The 13,709-nt window shown below is 54.8% G+C and overlaps 1 protein-coding gene across 3 annotated transcripts; it reads right to left on the minus strand.

The window, feature by feature from the left end:
• Nucleotides 1–219: 219 nt before the first annotated feature.
• Nucleotides 220–13,382, minus strand: ECHDC2 (enoyl-CoA hydratase domain containing 2). Of its 3 annotated transcripts, none has more exons than XM_062191348.1 (10): nucleotides 13,138–13,379; nucleotides 7,702–7,769; nucleotides 7,533–7,620; nucleotides 6,397–6,483; nucleotides 5,774–5,866; nucleotides 4,569–4,625; nucleotides 4,232–4,419; nucleotides 1,595–1,645; nucleotides 1,400–1,447; nucleotides 220–725 (listed from the first exon to the last, which is right to left on the minus strand). In XM_062191348.1, the coding sequence occupies exons 1-10, from the start codon at nucleotides 13,268–13,270 to the stop codon at nucleotides 648–650; spliced, it is 891 nt and encodes a 296-aa protein (XP_062047332.1). In that variant the 5' UTR covers nucleotides 13,271–13,379; the 3' UTR covers nucleotides 220–647. The 3 variants fall into 3 exon arrangements, with proteins under 3 accessions (XP_062047332.1, XP_062047335.1, XP_062047334.1); XM_062191351.1 differs by having other exon boundaries at nucleotides 7,702–7,903; nucleotides 13,138–13,228; XM_062191350.1 differs by lacking the exon at nucleotides 1,595–1,645 and having other exon boundaries at nucleotides 13,138–13,382.
• Between the last annotated feature and the right edge of the window lie 327 nt (nucleotides 13,383–13,709).

The raw sequence follows: 13,709 nt of genomic DNA on the forward strand, positions 1-13,709 counted from the left end.
TTTTCTTAAGGACGCTCTCTGCTTACTCACCTTCGCTCATGCCCTCATTCTCAGTGTCTTCAGGCTTCATTCAGTTCAGCGTAACCGCCCATCCCCTACCCTTGCTTCTCCATCCAAGCCAGCTACTCCCTCAGTGCTCCTGAAGACCAGGAGTCCCCTGCTGCTCTGCGATGGACAAGAAGGCGTACCTCAAGTGCTCTGGTTTCTTCACAACAATACTAAGTGAACAATCACAAAACATTTATTAATAGTTTCCTGTTACAGGAGACGAAGCTGAGGCCCAGAGCACTTATGGATCTGTAGTGATTCCTGACACACACACAAACCAACACCATGATTTATTTATGATCTCTGTTGTCCAGAGCCCCTGACAACTGAGGCACCTGAGAGCCAACGATGCAAAGCCACGCAGGGACCCGGGTTAATTATTGGTCCATCATCCGAGGAGGGGGCTGGCTGGTTTCCAAAGCACACCCCAACCCAGTGATTGTCAGTAAGGAAGGCAGCAGTGAAGTGATGTGGTCAGCACCTTGGTGTCCGTCTTTTCTGTCCATTGCTGTCCTCGAGATGAGGCGGCAGTCCCATTGCAAACTTTCCTCTGGGCCCTGCTCCGGAAGGCACATATCCACCATGCCAGTGCTTCAGGGTCACTTGCCAACAAACCTGGGGGGCCGCTTCTCCCTGAAGGCTGCCATGCCCTCCAGCCGGTCCCGCGTTGGAATATTCTGCAAGGACGCATGAAACACTAGTTTGGGGGAGCACTGCCAGAGGCCTAAACTGCTGCCCAAGTTTGCCCAGCCCATGATAAGGCTGTGGCCCAAGTGTTTTCCCTTGTCTTGGACTCTGGAGGTTCCGTGGCCCACACCATTGGTGTCTGTGTGCACTCTGCTTCCATGTCTCCAGCAAACTCAATGCCTCCCATGGCAGCAACCTGAGAGGAGGCTGCTCAGTAGGGGAGCAAGCTTAGGCTCTGATCCCGTGTGCACAGCTGGTTCACACCAGGCTGTGTGAGTGCCAGGACTCCCTGCGTAGGAGTATTTTGGGTGTTTGTCAACTTGGAGATGAGTGTGTTCTGCAGGGTCAGGGGCAGGGCTGAATTGGTCAGCCCCAGGTGTGCAGCACCTCCACTGAACACATCCTACAGGCTGTAACGAAGGCCCCGATATCCCAACGCCAGCCTGGGGCGGCAGACACTATTCCTCCTCTTTGTCACAGGCCTGCGCTTGGGCACGCCACCGTTAGCTGGTTGAGGAAGCCGCCTCAGAAGCAGTGTGGGGCCCAGCAATCACTCCAGGTGATGAGGAGGGAGTTGGGAGGAACTTCTGGAACTGGGGCCACAAGGCTCCCTGCTCTGGCCCAGCCACTCACAAGCACGCACATCCTGGCAGCCGCCCCTTACCTGGGCGTAGCAGATCCCTTCAATGGCCATCCCTGATGCGATGTCCACCTGTGAGTGAAAGTACACGTAAGGAGGATGTCAGGAGAATCCAGTCCCTGAGTTCTTGTCACCTGGGCTGTCTACATGAGCCTTAACAATCTGTATCCTGCTCACGACGCTTCAGTGGACCCAAGTCCCAACCTAAAACCCCCTCACCTCTATTCCTCGGTCAATGGCAACTTTGCCCAGCCGCACAGCGATGGGGGCCTAGGGAGAAGAGATAAGTCTGAGCAGGGCATCAGTGGAACTACAGAGGTCCAAGTGTTTTAGATGGGGAGGCAGAGGTCTGGGTCTCGTGCAGGCTGTTGTAGTGAGCTGTCTTGTGTTGCAGTCCATGCTCTGCCTCTAAGTTAAGGTTCCTTTCTTAAAATGAAGGAAGCTGGACTCTCTGACCCTTGACCTTCCCAAACATGACTCTCTGGGGGCTCTTGTCAATCAGCCCATCCTTCCAATGTGTGCTTTTTTTTTTGAGGGCTTTCCTGCCCTCAATGTCACCTAATGGTGCTGCTAACCTCCTGTTTTACAAATGTGAAGTTGAGGTTCCAGGAAGTGAGACACTTGGCTATGTTTAAGCTTGGATTTGACTCCCGGTCACCGGAGAGCCTCCGTTACTGCCCCTTCCTCTACTCCCTCAACCCAGCAGATGTCCGCCTCCGCTGCAGGTTTCGGTTAGGAAATCCCAGGGCTGGATGCTTTTGCTCCTGCCACAACAGCTGCAGGATCCGCCCCCAGGCCCATCTGCGGGCCAGGCCCTCATACTGTGTTAATTGTATGTAAATAAGACTGTCAGAAAAAGGCAATTTTAAAGTCAGCATTGAAGCCATAAATAAAGTCTAGCTAAACAAAAATGAGTAACTTCAGACAGAAAAATACCCCATGATACAAAAGTCAGAAACTGAGAAAAAGTTTTTCTAATTCTTATTGGAAAAATTTCTTTGATTTAGTAAAAGTGTGAATGAATTAGAGAAACATTCCCAACAAAGTGTCTGTAAAGGGAAACAAAGGTCTGAAAACATTTTCACAAGAAAATGTAGACATGAAGTATGCCCACTCCAGTCTGGAGAAATGGAAATCAAAACAGGCTCAGTGCCCCTCTTCAACACTGATTAGCATGAAGATGAGGGTTGTTTGCATTATGGACGGAGGAAATTGGGACAGTGCCTCAGGAAGTTATTTGGGAAAAGCCAGCAAAGCATTAGATGCACCCCCCACTGATACTCCATGCAGGCATCAACCCTACAGACACACTTCCAGAAGTACGGTCATTTATTGGTATTCTGCAGTAGGAAAAAAACTACATCGAGTTTCGTGGTTTTGGGTACTGGCTAACTAATGATGGCTTATCCATACCACGCATAAAAAGTATGCAGGTCCAAACAATGGTGTCCAAACAATGGTCCAATCAGTGATGTGCTCGGATGCAGGAATCTCCAGTGTGGGAATGGCAAGGTGCACACTAGTGCGAATGCTGGAATGTGTTGGTGCGCATGCCTGGGACATGTGACATATGTTATATTCTTCCCTGCTGTGATTCTTCACTGTGCACATTTAACTTTGTGCTTAAAATTTCTGTTGGAACTGCATTAGCCTTTGGGGGTGTGTTACCTGTCCTAAACCATCAGTAAAAGGAGGACAGTTATTTAAGTATGTGGGTACATGTGAATGATCTTATTTTTTGTATGCTATGGAAATTCCAGGAGGGAGGTGTACACTGTTGACAATGGTCACCTCTAGGGAGAGGGACTGGGGAATAGAGGGCTACTTGGGTTACCATCTGTCCTGTGTCGTGAATATGTAACTCAATGACTACAGAAACCTAGGACTTTGACTTTTAAAACTGGGATAGCCACAGGTAAACTAAGATGGCTGGTCGCCTCACTTTGGATCTTTGCCATGTGAGCTTCTCGTTCCTCTGTTCCGTGTGATTTGTGTGTCAGGGCTATGTATTTAGGTAACTATCCAGTCAAGAAACTGACCTTTCAAGAGAATGATCAGAAATATAACTGATAATTTCATGTGATTTGGAAATGAGAACAGCAAGACGTACTGTGGCCACAAAATGTTCCATCCTTTTGATGTTCAAATAAACAGCCAAATGTACTATTCAGAGGACACTGCACACTGACCACTGTAGGAGGAAACTTGAGTGTTAAGATGCCGGCTGGGTTGGATGGTGTGGCCACTAGATGGCAGCCACCTCCGCCCCGGAGCACCCAGAGCCATTGCTGCAAGGGCCCCTGTGGGGTTGGTGGCTAGGGTAATGGTTCTGATGGCTGATGTGGTACAGAGAGCTACAACCGTGCTAATACCATTGTTTCCGTGTGCAAGAGGGCTTCACAGAGTTCATAGGCTAGTGGGATTAAAGAGAATGCTCCTTTTCCACGGGCACTTTAAAGCTCGCTAAGTTTTTAGAAATCTGCATCTTGAGATTCCTTTTCCTTTTGTATGAAAGAACAAAACCTAAAAAGAGTAGAACAGGGATTTTTTTCTAAATAAGGTAATTGTCTTGTTCGAGTAGTTTCTGCTAATGTTGTAGCTAACATTTTATAGGCTTATATTTTAACTGTTTTATGGCATGTTGTAAATTTTTATATTTGAAACGCATTACATATTTTTTTAATTTGGTACCTATTTGGCACTCTTAAAAATTAAATGCCAGGGTTTATATTCTGTGTTGTGCAAAACACCAGTGTTGTTTTCTTCTGATGTTGTGGTGACTTCTTGTGACCCCATGGGCAAGTCACTTGACCTCTCTGGGTCTGTCTCCTCGGATGGCACGGGCAGTGAGCTCACCTGGGGCAGGATCTCCTGGGCCAGTGCCCGGGCTCGCTGGTAGGCGGCGTCACCCTCCTCGTTCTGGGCCACGGCGTGATTTACCAGCCCGAGCGTGTGGGCCTGGACCCCGCTTAGCCGCCGGCCAGTGAAGATAAGCTCCTTGGCCAGGGCCACGCCCAGGCAGCGTGGCAGCCTCTGAGTTCCTCCTGCAGGATGGAGGGGCAGGGGTTGGGGAAGCAGGGTGAGAAGTGGGAACTCAGAGGAGCAGCGTGCGTTAGGATGGGGCCCAGGACACAGCCAAAGGAACACAGCGGGAGTGGCAGGTGGAGCAGAGCCGGTGCTGCGGGTGAGTTACCTGCCCCTGGGAGCAGCCCTCGGGTAGTCTCGATCAGCCCCATGACGGCCGTGGAAGCTGCGGAAACAGGATAGAGTGAAGCTGCCTCCCCAGCCCTTCCTGCAGGGCAGTGCCCAGGAGAAAAGACGCCCGCCTCTGCGCTCCCCCTGCCCTCAGCCTCCTCTTGCTGGAGGCCCACCTCCCATCACCTCTGCTGCTCCTTCCTGATCCTGTAAGGTGGGAAGAAGGTGACTGGCCCTCTCCTGCCTGCTTCAGACAGCTGCTAAGACTCAGGTGAGGTAAGGGTCTGGGAACAAGGCAGCCGTTCTAGAAAATGCCTGACACTATTGGTGCATTGATGGATCCTGGGTCTCCTGTACCCATAGCTCTGGCCTGGCTGACAGCGTCCGTGACTCCTGCTCCTGCCAGGATTATGGCGTTTCAGCCTGCGTCCTCCCAAGTTCCACTTCTGGGAAGTTCCTGGCCAAGTCCTCCAGATCTTCCCAGCACAGGCCATTACAACCCCGGGGAGCGGGCTGATGGGAGTGGCTCGCAAGGGTTCTGCACCCTGTCCTTGCCGAAACCTGGGCGGCCTGCGGCTATGACCTGACCTGGCCACCTGGTCAGTTCCCCCTTCCTGACACGCACTGTGTAGACGAGATGACCTTTGTGCTGAGGCGTTTTGCAGCGAGCGTGCCAGGTGGCACCATGGTAGCCTCAAGAAGGGCTGTCCTCACCAAGTCAGCCGTGGAAAGGTTATCAATTAGCTTCTCATCCCCTCCACTCTGCAAAACAGGCTCAGCTGCTCAGACCTCAGCCAGTGCCAGGGAACTAAAGAACAAAGTTCCTGCCCGGATACACTGGCGATGAGCTGTGCCCAGTGACTCATCACCCCCTTGGCTCACCTTTGGTCAAAACATGGGCGGCTGGGGAGGGGGTGGGGATCTGAGCTGGATACATGCACGTGGCGGATTGGACATGGACCTTTGTCCTGCTTGGTGTTACCTCTCCATGCACTTGGCCGTCCTGTTGGCAGTCACTGCAGGGACCAGGGAAGCAGCCTGTGACAGGTGACGGCTACTATAGCAGTCCTGGGCCAGGGAGCAAGCAGCTTCTGCCTGAAACCACTGTGCCCCTTACCCTGCTTCCGGAAGGCCAGAGCAGGGGTCAATGTAAGGCTCCGAGACCTAGCCTGGCTTTCCCTCCCCTCAGCCCCAGCCCAGTACCTGCCACTCGCAGGTCACAGGCCAGGGCAAGCTCCAGGCCTCCGCCCAAGGCAAAGCCGTCCATAGCTGCAATGGTGGGCGCCGGGAAGGCCGCTGTGGAGATGAAGATGGGCTCAGTACAAGAGAGAGATTGAAGCTGGGCAGAGGAGAGCACCTCGAGGCTCCTCACCTGGTGGTACCTCTGCCAGGTTGACTGGGTTTCCCCCGGGGAAAGATGGGATGGGCTAGGGGATGGGCTGGGGGGGGGGGTGCCTGCTCAGCCCCACCCTCCCGCTGGCCTCCCGGCAGTGGCTTTGAGGGAGTCAGGCAGTGATGACCCAAGGGCATCAGTACTCCAATCAAAGGAAGTCTGGAGAGTGCTGGGAAGGGTGACTTGAGGTAGCTAAGGTTACTTAGGCAAAAAGACAGGGAAGCACATCGGGTGAACTGGACTCTGAAATGGCCAGGCTCGAACCCTGACAGCAGGGAGTCAGCTGGGAGCTTGTGCTCTGTGAGAGGTGCCCCCTGACCCTCTTAGGATTCCTTGTGCCCACCCGCTGGGAGAAGCATGTGTTCCCCTTCAGAGCTCCAACAGTAGAGCTCGGTCAGGAGGGGCGGGGCCCAGCAGGCTCTACCCCACTCACCGACCTCATCCATCAGCCCTCGCAGTCGCTGCACAAAGATCCCCACCTCGGCGTTGCTCATCTGCTCCCGCTCCTTCAGGTCTGCACCTGCAGGCGACCAGGGGTCGGGGCCAGCCCTTGGCAAGGTGGTCGATTGTGGAACCCCAGGCAGATAGAAGATCAGCAAAGGAGGCTTGAGGGCAAGCAGGCAGCGAAGGAAAAGCACCAGGAACTGGTCAAGAAAGCCAGGGGAGGAAGGGGGGTGTGGCAACGGGAGCAGCACAGCAACAGCAGCAAAAGGCAACTTGGACTTCATCAAAAACACAAGCTCCAGTGCACTGAGGAACACTATGGAGAGTACCAGACAACCCACAGAACGGGGGACGATCCTCCCAAGTCATACATTCAGTAAAGGAATGCCACTGGATATACAAAGAACCCCACAACAAAGCAATCCGATTGAAAACGGGCTAAGAGCTGGAACAGACATTTCTCCATAAAAGATACAAACAGCCAACAAGCACACGCAGGCTCCAGGGAAATGTCAGACACCAGTGTTCACAGGGAAGCCAAAAGGTGAAAACAGCCAGGTGTCCATGAGCAGGTAGACAGGTAGGCCAACATGGAATGCGTACGGTGGAATATTACTCAGCCACCAAAAGGAATGAGATTCTGACAAGTGCTTCAATGTGGACAGCCCTTGAGGGTCTGCTCAGACACCTGCTTTTCTGTGGGTCTGGAGCATGTTCCCACTCTGTCTTCAAGACAAGTTCATGGTGATCACCCTGCTGTGAGGCGCAAGTGATGCCGGCACACTGAAAGCTTTGGTGACAGCAGCCATCCTCTGGGTGGTTAAAGGGGCAGTGGGTCCCATTTGGCCACTGGCCTTGTGAGTGCCGTGAACTCAGTTTTCTCAGTGGAGGGTCAGAGCAAAGCATGAAGGAACAGAAAGAACTGGCATTGGGGGCCAGAGAGGCCAAGGTCCAACTGAATTCTGGACTGCCTTTTACTAGCTGTGTGACCCCAGGCAAGCAATGTTACCTCTCAGAGTTCACATCTGCATGTGGGACACCACGCCCTGAGCTGGAACAGACTCAAGCCTCTCCTAACCCCCAGGGCTGCTGGTGCCCTGCGCTGGGGACAAGGAGGGCACCCACCTGCACAGAAGACGCCCTTCACTCCACTTCTGAAGAGCAGGACACGCACTCGCTGGTCCTCCCGCAGCCGGGCCAGAGCTTGCAGCAGCTGCAGGAATACCCGGTCAGAAGCCTGCCAGCCCAGTCCCCAGCCCACCCCATGGCCCACCCCCATGCCCTCCTGTCTCACCTCACTGACCAGGACGTGCCCCAGGGCGTTGCGGGCACGAGGTCTGTTCATCAGAATCTCGGTGATGCCTGCAGGGGGCAGAGCAGCCTCGGGTGAGCGGGCTGGGGGCTGCAGGCAGGAGGCCTGGGTTCTGGGCAGCCTCTGCCCTTGATTCGCAGTGTAACATGGGACAAGTCACACATTCAGGCCTTGGTTTTCCGAACTGCAAAATGGAGAAAGTCACCCTTGCCCTTTCTGTCTCACAAGAAGCAGAAGGGCTCAGGACCCATGGGGCAAAGTGGGTGAGAAACAAGAAGGAGCACCCCTGTGGCTCTTGCCTGCTCCCGCCATTGCCGGGCACAGACACACCTTTCATTCCACAGCCCCCTCGGCAACACCGTTCTACTCACAACCCATCACCTGCCTCCAGCTGACAGACAGCAGGACTAAGAAGGGGGAAGGCACCAACCATCCCAGAAACCCTACCGTGTGCCCAGACACAGCCATGGTCCTTTCTCCCCCACCCCACCAAAGTAACCCTCCTGACCTTCATTTCAATGATTTCATGTATTTCTTAATATAACTTTATCACCTGAATGTGCACAGACATGGGTTAGACTTGCTCATTTAAAAAAAAAAAAAAAAAGATTATTTGAGAGAGTTACAGAGAAAGAGATCTTCATTCCCCAGATGGCCACAATGGCTGGGGCTAGGCCATCTGGGCTCTCCCATGTGGGTGGCAGGGGCCCAAACACTTGGGTCATCTTTTTTGCTTTTCTCAGGCCATTAGCAGGGAGCTGGATCAGAATTGGAGCAGCCGGGACTTGAACCAGCACCTATATGGGATGCTGGCACTGCAGGCAGCAGCTTGAGGCAGGCCACACCCTGGCCCTGACTGGCTCATTTTTAAAATGCTGATGTATCCTGTAAAATCCTGCGAAAATTCCGAGATTCTCCCTCTGGTCCTGTCTTTCCCTGTAGGGTTTCTCGAAGTCTGGGTTTGCTGAGCGCACACTCGGGTAAACCACATGTCCCTCTGGCACCAGCGGTGAGCTGCTGACTCCAGAGGCTTGCTCACACCATTTTGCCCTCTCTGGCACGCAGGAGCCCTTGCCCTACTTGTGTGTTCTTTCCCCAGCACCAGCCAAGATTACTGCAAGAGCTTGCTGTACTCGTTTAGTCGCCTTTTAAAAAAAAATTTTTTTTTTAAAGAGCAACCGAGGGAGGGAAAGCAGGAAAAGTGATTTTCCACCTGCTTGTTCATTCCCCAATTGGCCACCACACAAGGTCCAGACCAGGCCGAAACCAGGAACTTGGAACTCCATCCAGGTTTCCCACATGAGTGGCAGGGGCCCAAGCACTTAAGGCAACATCTGCTGCCTCAGAATGCACTGGCCAGAAGCTGGGTTGGAAGCAGAGGTGCCAGGACTCAAGTCAGCACTCCAATAGAGGGCGCAGGACTCCCAAGCAGCAGCTTAACCCACTGCACCGCAACACTTGGCCCATGGGAGACCCTGCTATCCAGCTTATTAAAAAAAAAAAAAAAAAAAAAAAAAACTACTTATTTGAAAGGCAGAGAGAGCAAGAAAGATCATTCATCTACTGGTTCACCCCACAAACGGCCACAACAGCCAGGGCTCGGCAGGGTGAAGTCAGGAGCCTGGCACTCCATCCTGGCCTCCCACATGGCTGGCAGTGCTGGGGCCATCTTCCACTGCCATCCCAGGCACATTCGCAGGGATGCTGGATCGAGGCAGCAGGGGCTGGCATCACGTTGCAGAGGGTTAAGCCACTGCCTGTGACACCAGCATTCCCTCATGAGTGCTGGTTTGAGTCCCAGCTGCTCCACTTTCAATCCAGCGCCCTGCTAATGGCCTGGGAAAGCAATGGAAGATGACTCAAGTCCCAAGGCCCCTGCCACCCACGAGGGAGACCCAGATGGAGTTCCAGGCTCCTGGTTTTTGCCCGGCAGTCTTGGTCCATTGTAGCCACTTGAGAAGTGAACCAGCAGATGCAAGATATCTCTCTCCCTCTCTCCTTCTCTCTCTCTCTCTAACTATGCCTTTCAAATAAATAAATAAATCTTAAAAAAAAATGTGGAGCAGCAGGGACTGGAAATGGCTCTCTGATACGGGATGTCGGCACTGCAAGTGTCAGTTTAACCTGCTGTGTCAGCACCATTCCCTACCCAGCTTTTAAGCATCAACGCTCCTGAATGGCAAATCAGGGATCTCTTTAATTGCTCACTTGCAGATGTATGTGTTTAACACGTGCTAGGCAGCCTGTTCCCTGTCTTCACAGAACCTACAGATGAGCGGAGAAGACAGACATTAAACAAGCACTGTTTGTGATGGGAACTCAGAAAAGGACAGGCAGGCAAGGGGCCTCTACTGGCAGAGGGGAGCCCTGGGGAGTGAGTGGAGCCTGTGACCCACTTCCCAGCAGCGGAATGCAGCCAGGCGCCCGCTCAGCTGCATGGCCAAGGTGAGAAGTTATTCCTTCTGTGATCAGGCCGTGGTACACATAAGGTTCCATCTTGTTAGAGAGGCCGGTAGACCACAGAGGGGTCATGGCGTAAGGGAGGAAGTGTGGGCAGCCTCTAGGAGCCGCAAGGTGCACCAGCCAACTGTCAGCAAGAAAACAGGACTTGAGTGGTCGGCCCGCAGGAGGTGAACTCTTTCAACCACAGCGAAGTCTGGAGGAGGAGCTCCTCCCAGTCAGGCCTGGGATGCGCCCCAATCCCAGCAGCTCCTGCAACTTGTGCCTGGACTTCTGACGGACAGAACGAAAGTCATGCACAGGGTAACTGCTGGACGCAAATACGAGGTCCATGCTCCGAGCTGGGACCCAGAGAGGGTGTCCTTGGCTTCCCCTGATTCATCAGGCCACACGGAGTCTGCACCAGCACGCACTGCTCCTTGTTCATCCAGCCCCAGTCCCGGCAACACTGGCGCCAGCACTCCACACTATACCCTTCCCGTTGGTAGCAGACCCTTCAGGCCACTGGCTGGTAACCTCCTGAGCAGCTGTGCTCCAGGCATTTCAGCCTGGACAGCCTGGATCACCGGCTATGTGGTGTGTAACAGTGTGGTGGGGGAGGCAGCAGAAACCACTGGGAGGTAGTGTGGAGAACAACTGGCTTGCCAATCCCCTACCGAACAGAAGGGGAAACTGAGGCCCAGAAGAGAATCTGCTCACCTAGTAGCTAGACCCAGCTAGCACTCCTCACTCTAAAAGAGCTATAGCCACCTCTAGTGTCACAAGTCCAGACACACGAACATACAGGGACACGCACAGGGCAGTCGCAGGAAAAGTCACGTAGGCAGGGGGGAAGGGACAGTGCAGCTGGAGCAAAACAGGCGGAAAACCTTAAAAGGAGCTCAGGAGTAGAAGAGAAAAGGGAGAATCAGGCTGTGGTGGGGAACCTCCAACGCCCAGGGAAGACCCACCAACTGCTGGGAGCAGTTCGGGCAGAGCCCAGGGCCGCACAGCCGACCAGCCAGGCTCTTCCTCCCGCACAACAGGAAAGCAGCGCCTCGCTCAGGGCCATCAGCGCCCGCGGCAGGTGGACGCTGTGGCCTCTCCTGGGCGAGTATCCTCCTCTGCTTCTCCCTCCCTGAACTTCTCCCTCCTGGATGCCCTGTGGCCAGGGCAGGGACTTAATCTGCTGATCCATAAAAGGACTTCGAGTATCTGCAAGTGAACCCATCGTTCTTGAGCTGTGATAAGTTTACATTTACTGATGGATGAGTTTTGAGTCACTGAATTTTAGAACAGTCAGTGATAACCTAATGGCTGAGCAACCAGATTTTGAAATCAGACCTTGTTCACACTGCTTAACCCTCTGTGCCTCAATTTCTTCAAATATTTATTATTATTATTATTTATTTAATTGAGAGACACAGAGCTTCCATTTGCTGGTTCACTATCCAAGTGCTCACAATGGCTGGGGCTGGGCCAGGACCTGGGAACTCGATCCACGTCTCCCACCGGAGTGGCAGGGACCCAACCACCTGAGCCATCACTGCTGCATGCCAGGACCTGCTTTAGCAGAAAGCTGGAGATGGAGCTGGGACTTGAACCCAGGTACTGCAACATGGGCCCCAGGCCATCTTAATCACTGGACCAAATGACCACCCCATGTAACAATGTCCTAACCTGTGGGGACAGTCACACTAACTACCCAGAGGCAAGCACTGATGCCAGTTTGGCAGTAAACCAAGCACATTCGCTGAGGCCCAGCAACCCCACCCGGTCAGAAATTCTTCCAGGTGACGTGATGGCGCTGTGGCAGCCCAACAGAAGCTGTGGGTGCACACAGGGAATCGCGTGCAACAGTGGGAAGCAAGGGTCACGATTTAGATGTCAACACAGCTCTTCAAAACTCAGTGTTGGCCGGCGCCACGGCTCACTTGGCTAATCCTCTGCCTTGCGGCGCCGGCACACCAGGTTCTAGTCCCGGTCGGGGCACCGATCCTGTCCCGGTTGCCCCTCTTCCAGGCCAGCTCTCTGCTGTGGCCAGGGAGTGCAGTGGAGGATGGCCCAAGTGCTTGGGCCCTGCACCCCATGGAGACCAGGAGGAAGTGCCTGGCTCCTGGCTTCGGATCGGCGCAGCTCCGGCCGTAGCGGCCATTTGGGGGGGTGAACCAACGGAAGGAAGACCTTTCTCTCCCTCTCTCTCTCTTCTCTCTCTGTGTAACCTGACATTCAAATAAATAAATAAATCTTTGAAAGGAAGGGAGGGAGGGAGAAAGAAAGAAAGATGGCTGCATCAGGGGAACCCGGACGGGGCTGGGGAGAGCGTAGAGACCCGAGGAGGGGCTTGCAACGGTGAGGTCACGCGAATTGGGCTCAGTGAAGGGTGCATTGCGGTCAGCGCCACCGAAGTCCGCCACAGTCCAAAAACACCACCACCACGCGCAGAGGTGCCCAGAACTCTGCCCTGGGGTCAGCGGGGCGCAGGCCTGGGAGCGGCCGCGGGACCTGCGCGCCCTCCCCCTGCCACCCTCCGCTCCCCGCCCCGGCAGGTCTCGGCCCTCGCAGCGCCATTGGCTCTGCCGCCTCCGCCCCTAGGAGCTTTGCCAGGACCCTGGGAGGGGGAGGGGGACCGGCGCCGTAACCGTCCGGGCCTGGGGGCGCGGCCCCACCCCCGCAACGACTCCTCTCACTTCCATACAGTGTACCCAGAGCCACCAGATGGACACAGGAGTCCCGAGCAGCCAAGTCGGGCAACCACCGCTCTTCCCAGGGCGCCCAGAGGAGCCTATACCGGGTGCCAGGCGAGCTGGACCCGACCCGCCCGCGGCCCCGAGCCTTGGTGTTCCCGCGTGTAGCGGGCGCGCTGGCGTCGCTCTGCCCGGGGCGGCCGCGCTGCTAGCCCCGCGCACGCCCTGCCCCGAGGTCCGGTTCGGCATTGTCCCAGCAGCTCCTAGACGCGCCAGGGCTCCGTGCTTTTACCTTCGTCTGGGCCCTCCAGGGCGCGCACTTGGATCTCGGGGGCTGGGCCCGCATCGCCGGAGGCGCATCCGCGAGCCAGAAGGGACGCCCAGGGGCGCGCAGCGCGCAGGGCGCGGGGCAGGGCACGCAGCATCGCAGCAGGTTGGGAAGCTGGCGCCAAGCCGCGGGCTCGCGGTTCCCGCGACGAGCGAGGCCTGCGCAGATCGCTCCACCTATGGGCCGAAGCAGCTGTGCGCGCCCGCTGGGGACGCGGAGACTGGGTTGGGGGAAGCGCCGCTTCGCTGTGAGGTCTGAGTTGATGTTATCCGTAAACCAGGGAGAATCGTGACTGCCTCCTGGGGTGGCGTGAAGATTAAATGGGCTGTGTGAACCTTGCGTACACAACTCCAAAGGTGCCACAAAAATTGTGGAAAATAGAATAGAAGATTGTTTCCTTGCAGAAAAACATTTGAGGGGCAGGTGTTGCAGTGGAGTGGGTTAAACACCCTTCACGGGGCTGGCTTAACCCCGCATCCCACATGGGATACAGCTCCCTGCTAATGGCCTGGGAAAGCAGTGGAAGATGGCCCAAG

This window comes from Lepus europaeus, chromosome 5 (genome assembly GCF_033115175.1).
Source record: "Lepus europaeus isolate LE1 chromosome 5, mLepTim1.pri, whole genome shotgun sequence".
NCBI lineage: Eukaryota > Metazoa > Chordata > Mammalia > Lagomorpha > Leporidae > Lepus > Lepus europaeus.

Excerpts from the sequence above, each read along its gene's own strand:
- ECHDC2 (XM_062191348.1), bottom strand. The coding sequence starts at position 13,270 with ATGCTGCGTGCCCTGCCCCGCGCCCTGCGCGCTGCGCGCCCCTGGGCG. Across the intron at positions 7,770-13,137 it reads CCTGGAGGGCCCAGACGAAG|GCATCACCGAGATTCTGATG; the intron begins GTAAAAGCACGG and ends TGCCCCCTGCAG. Across the intron at positions 726-1,399 it reads AAGGGATCTGCTACGCCCAG|AATATTCCAACGCGGGACCG; the intron begins GTAAGGGGCGGC and ends GCGTCCTTGCAG.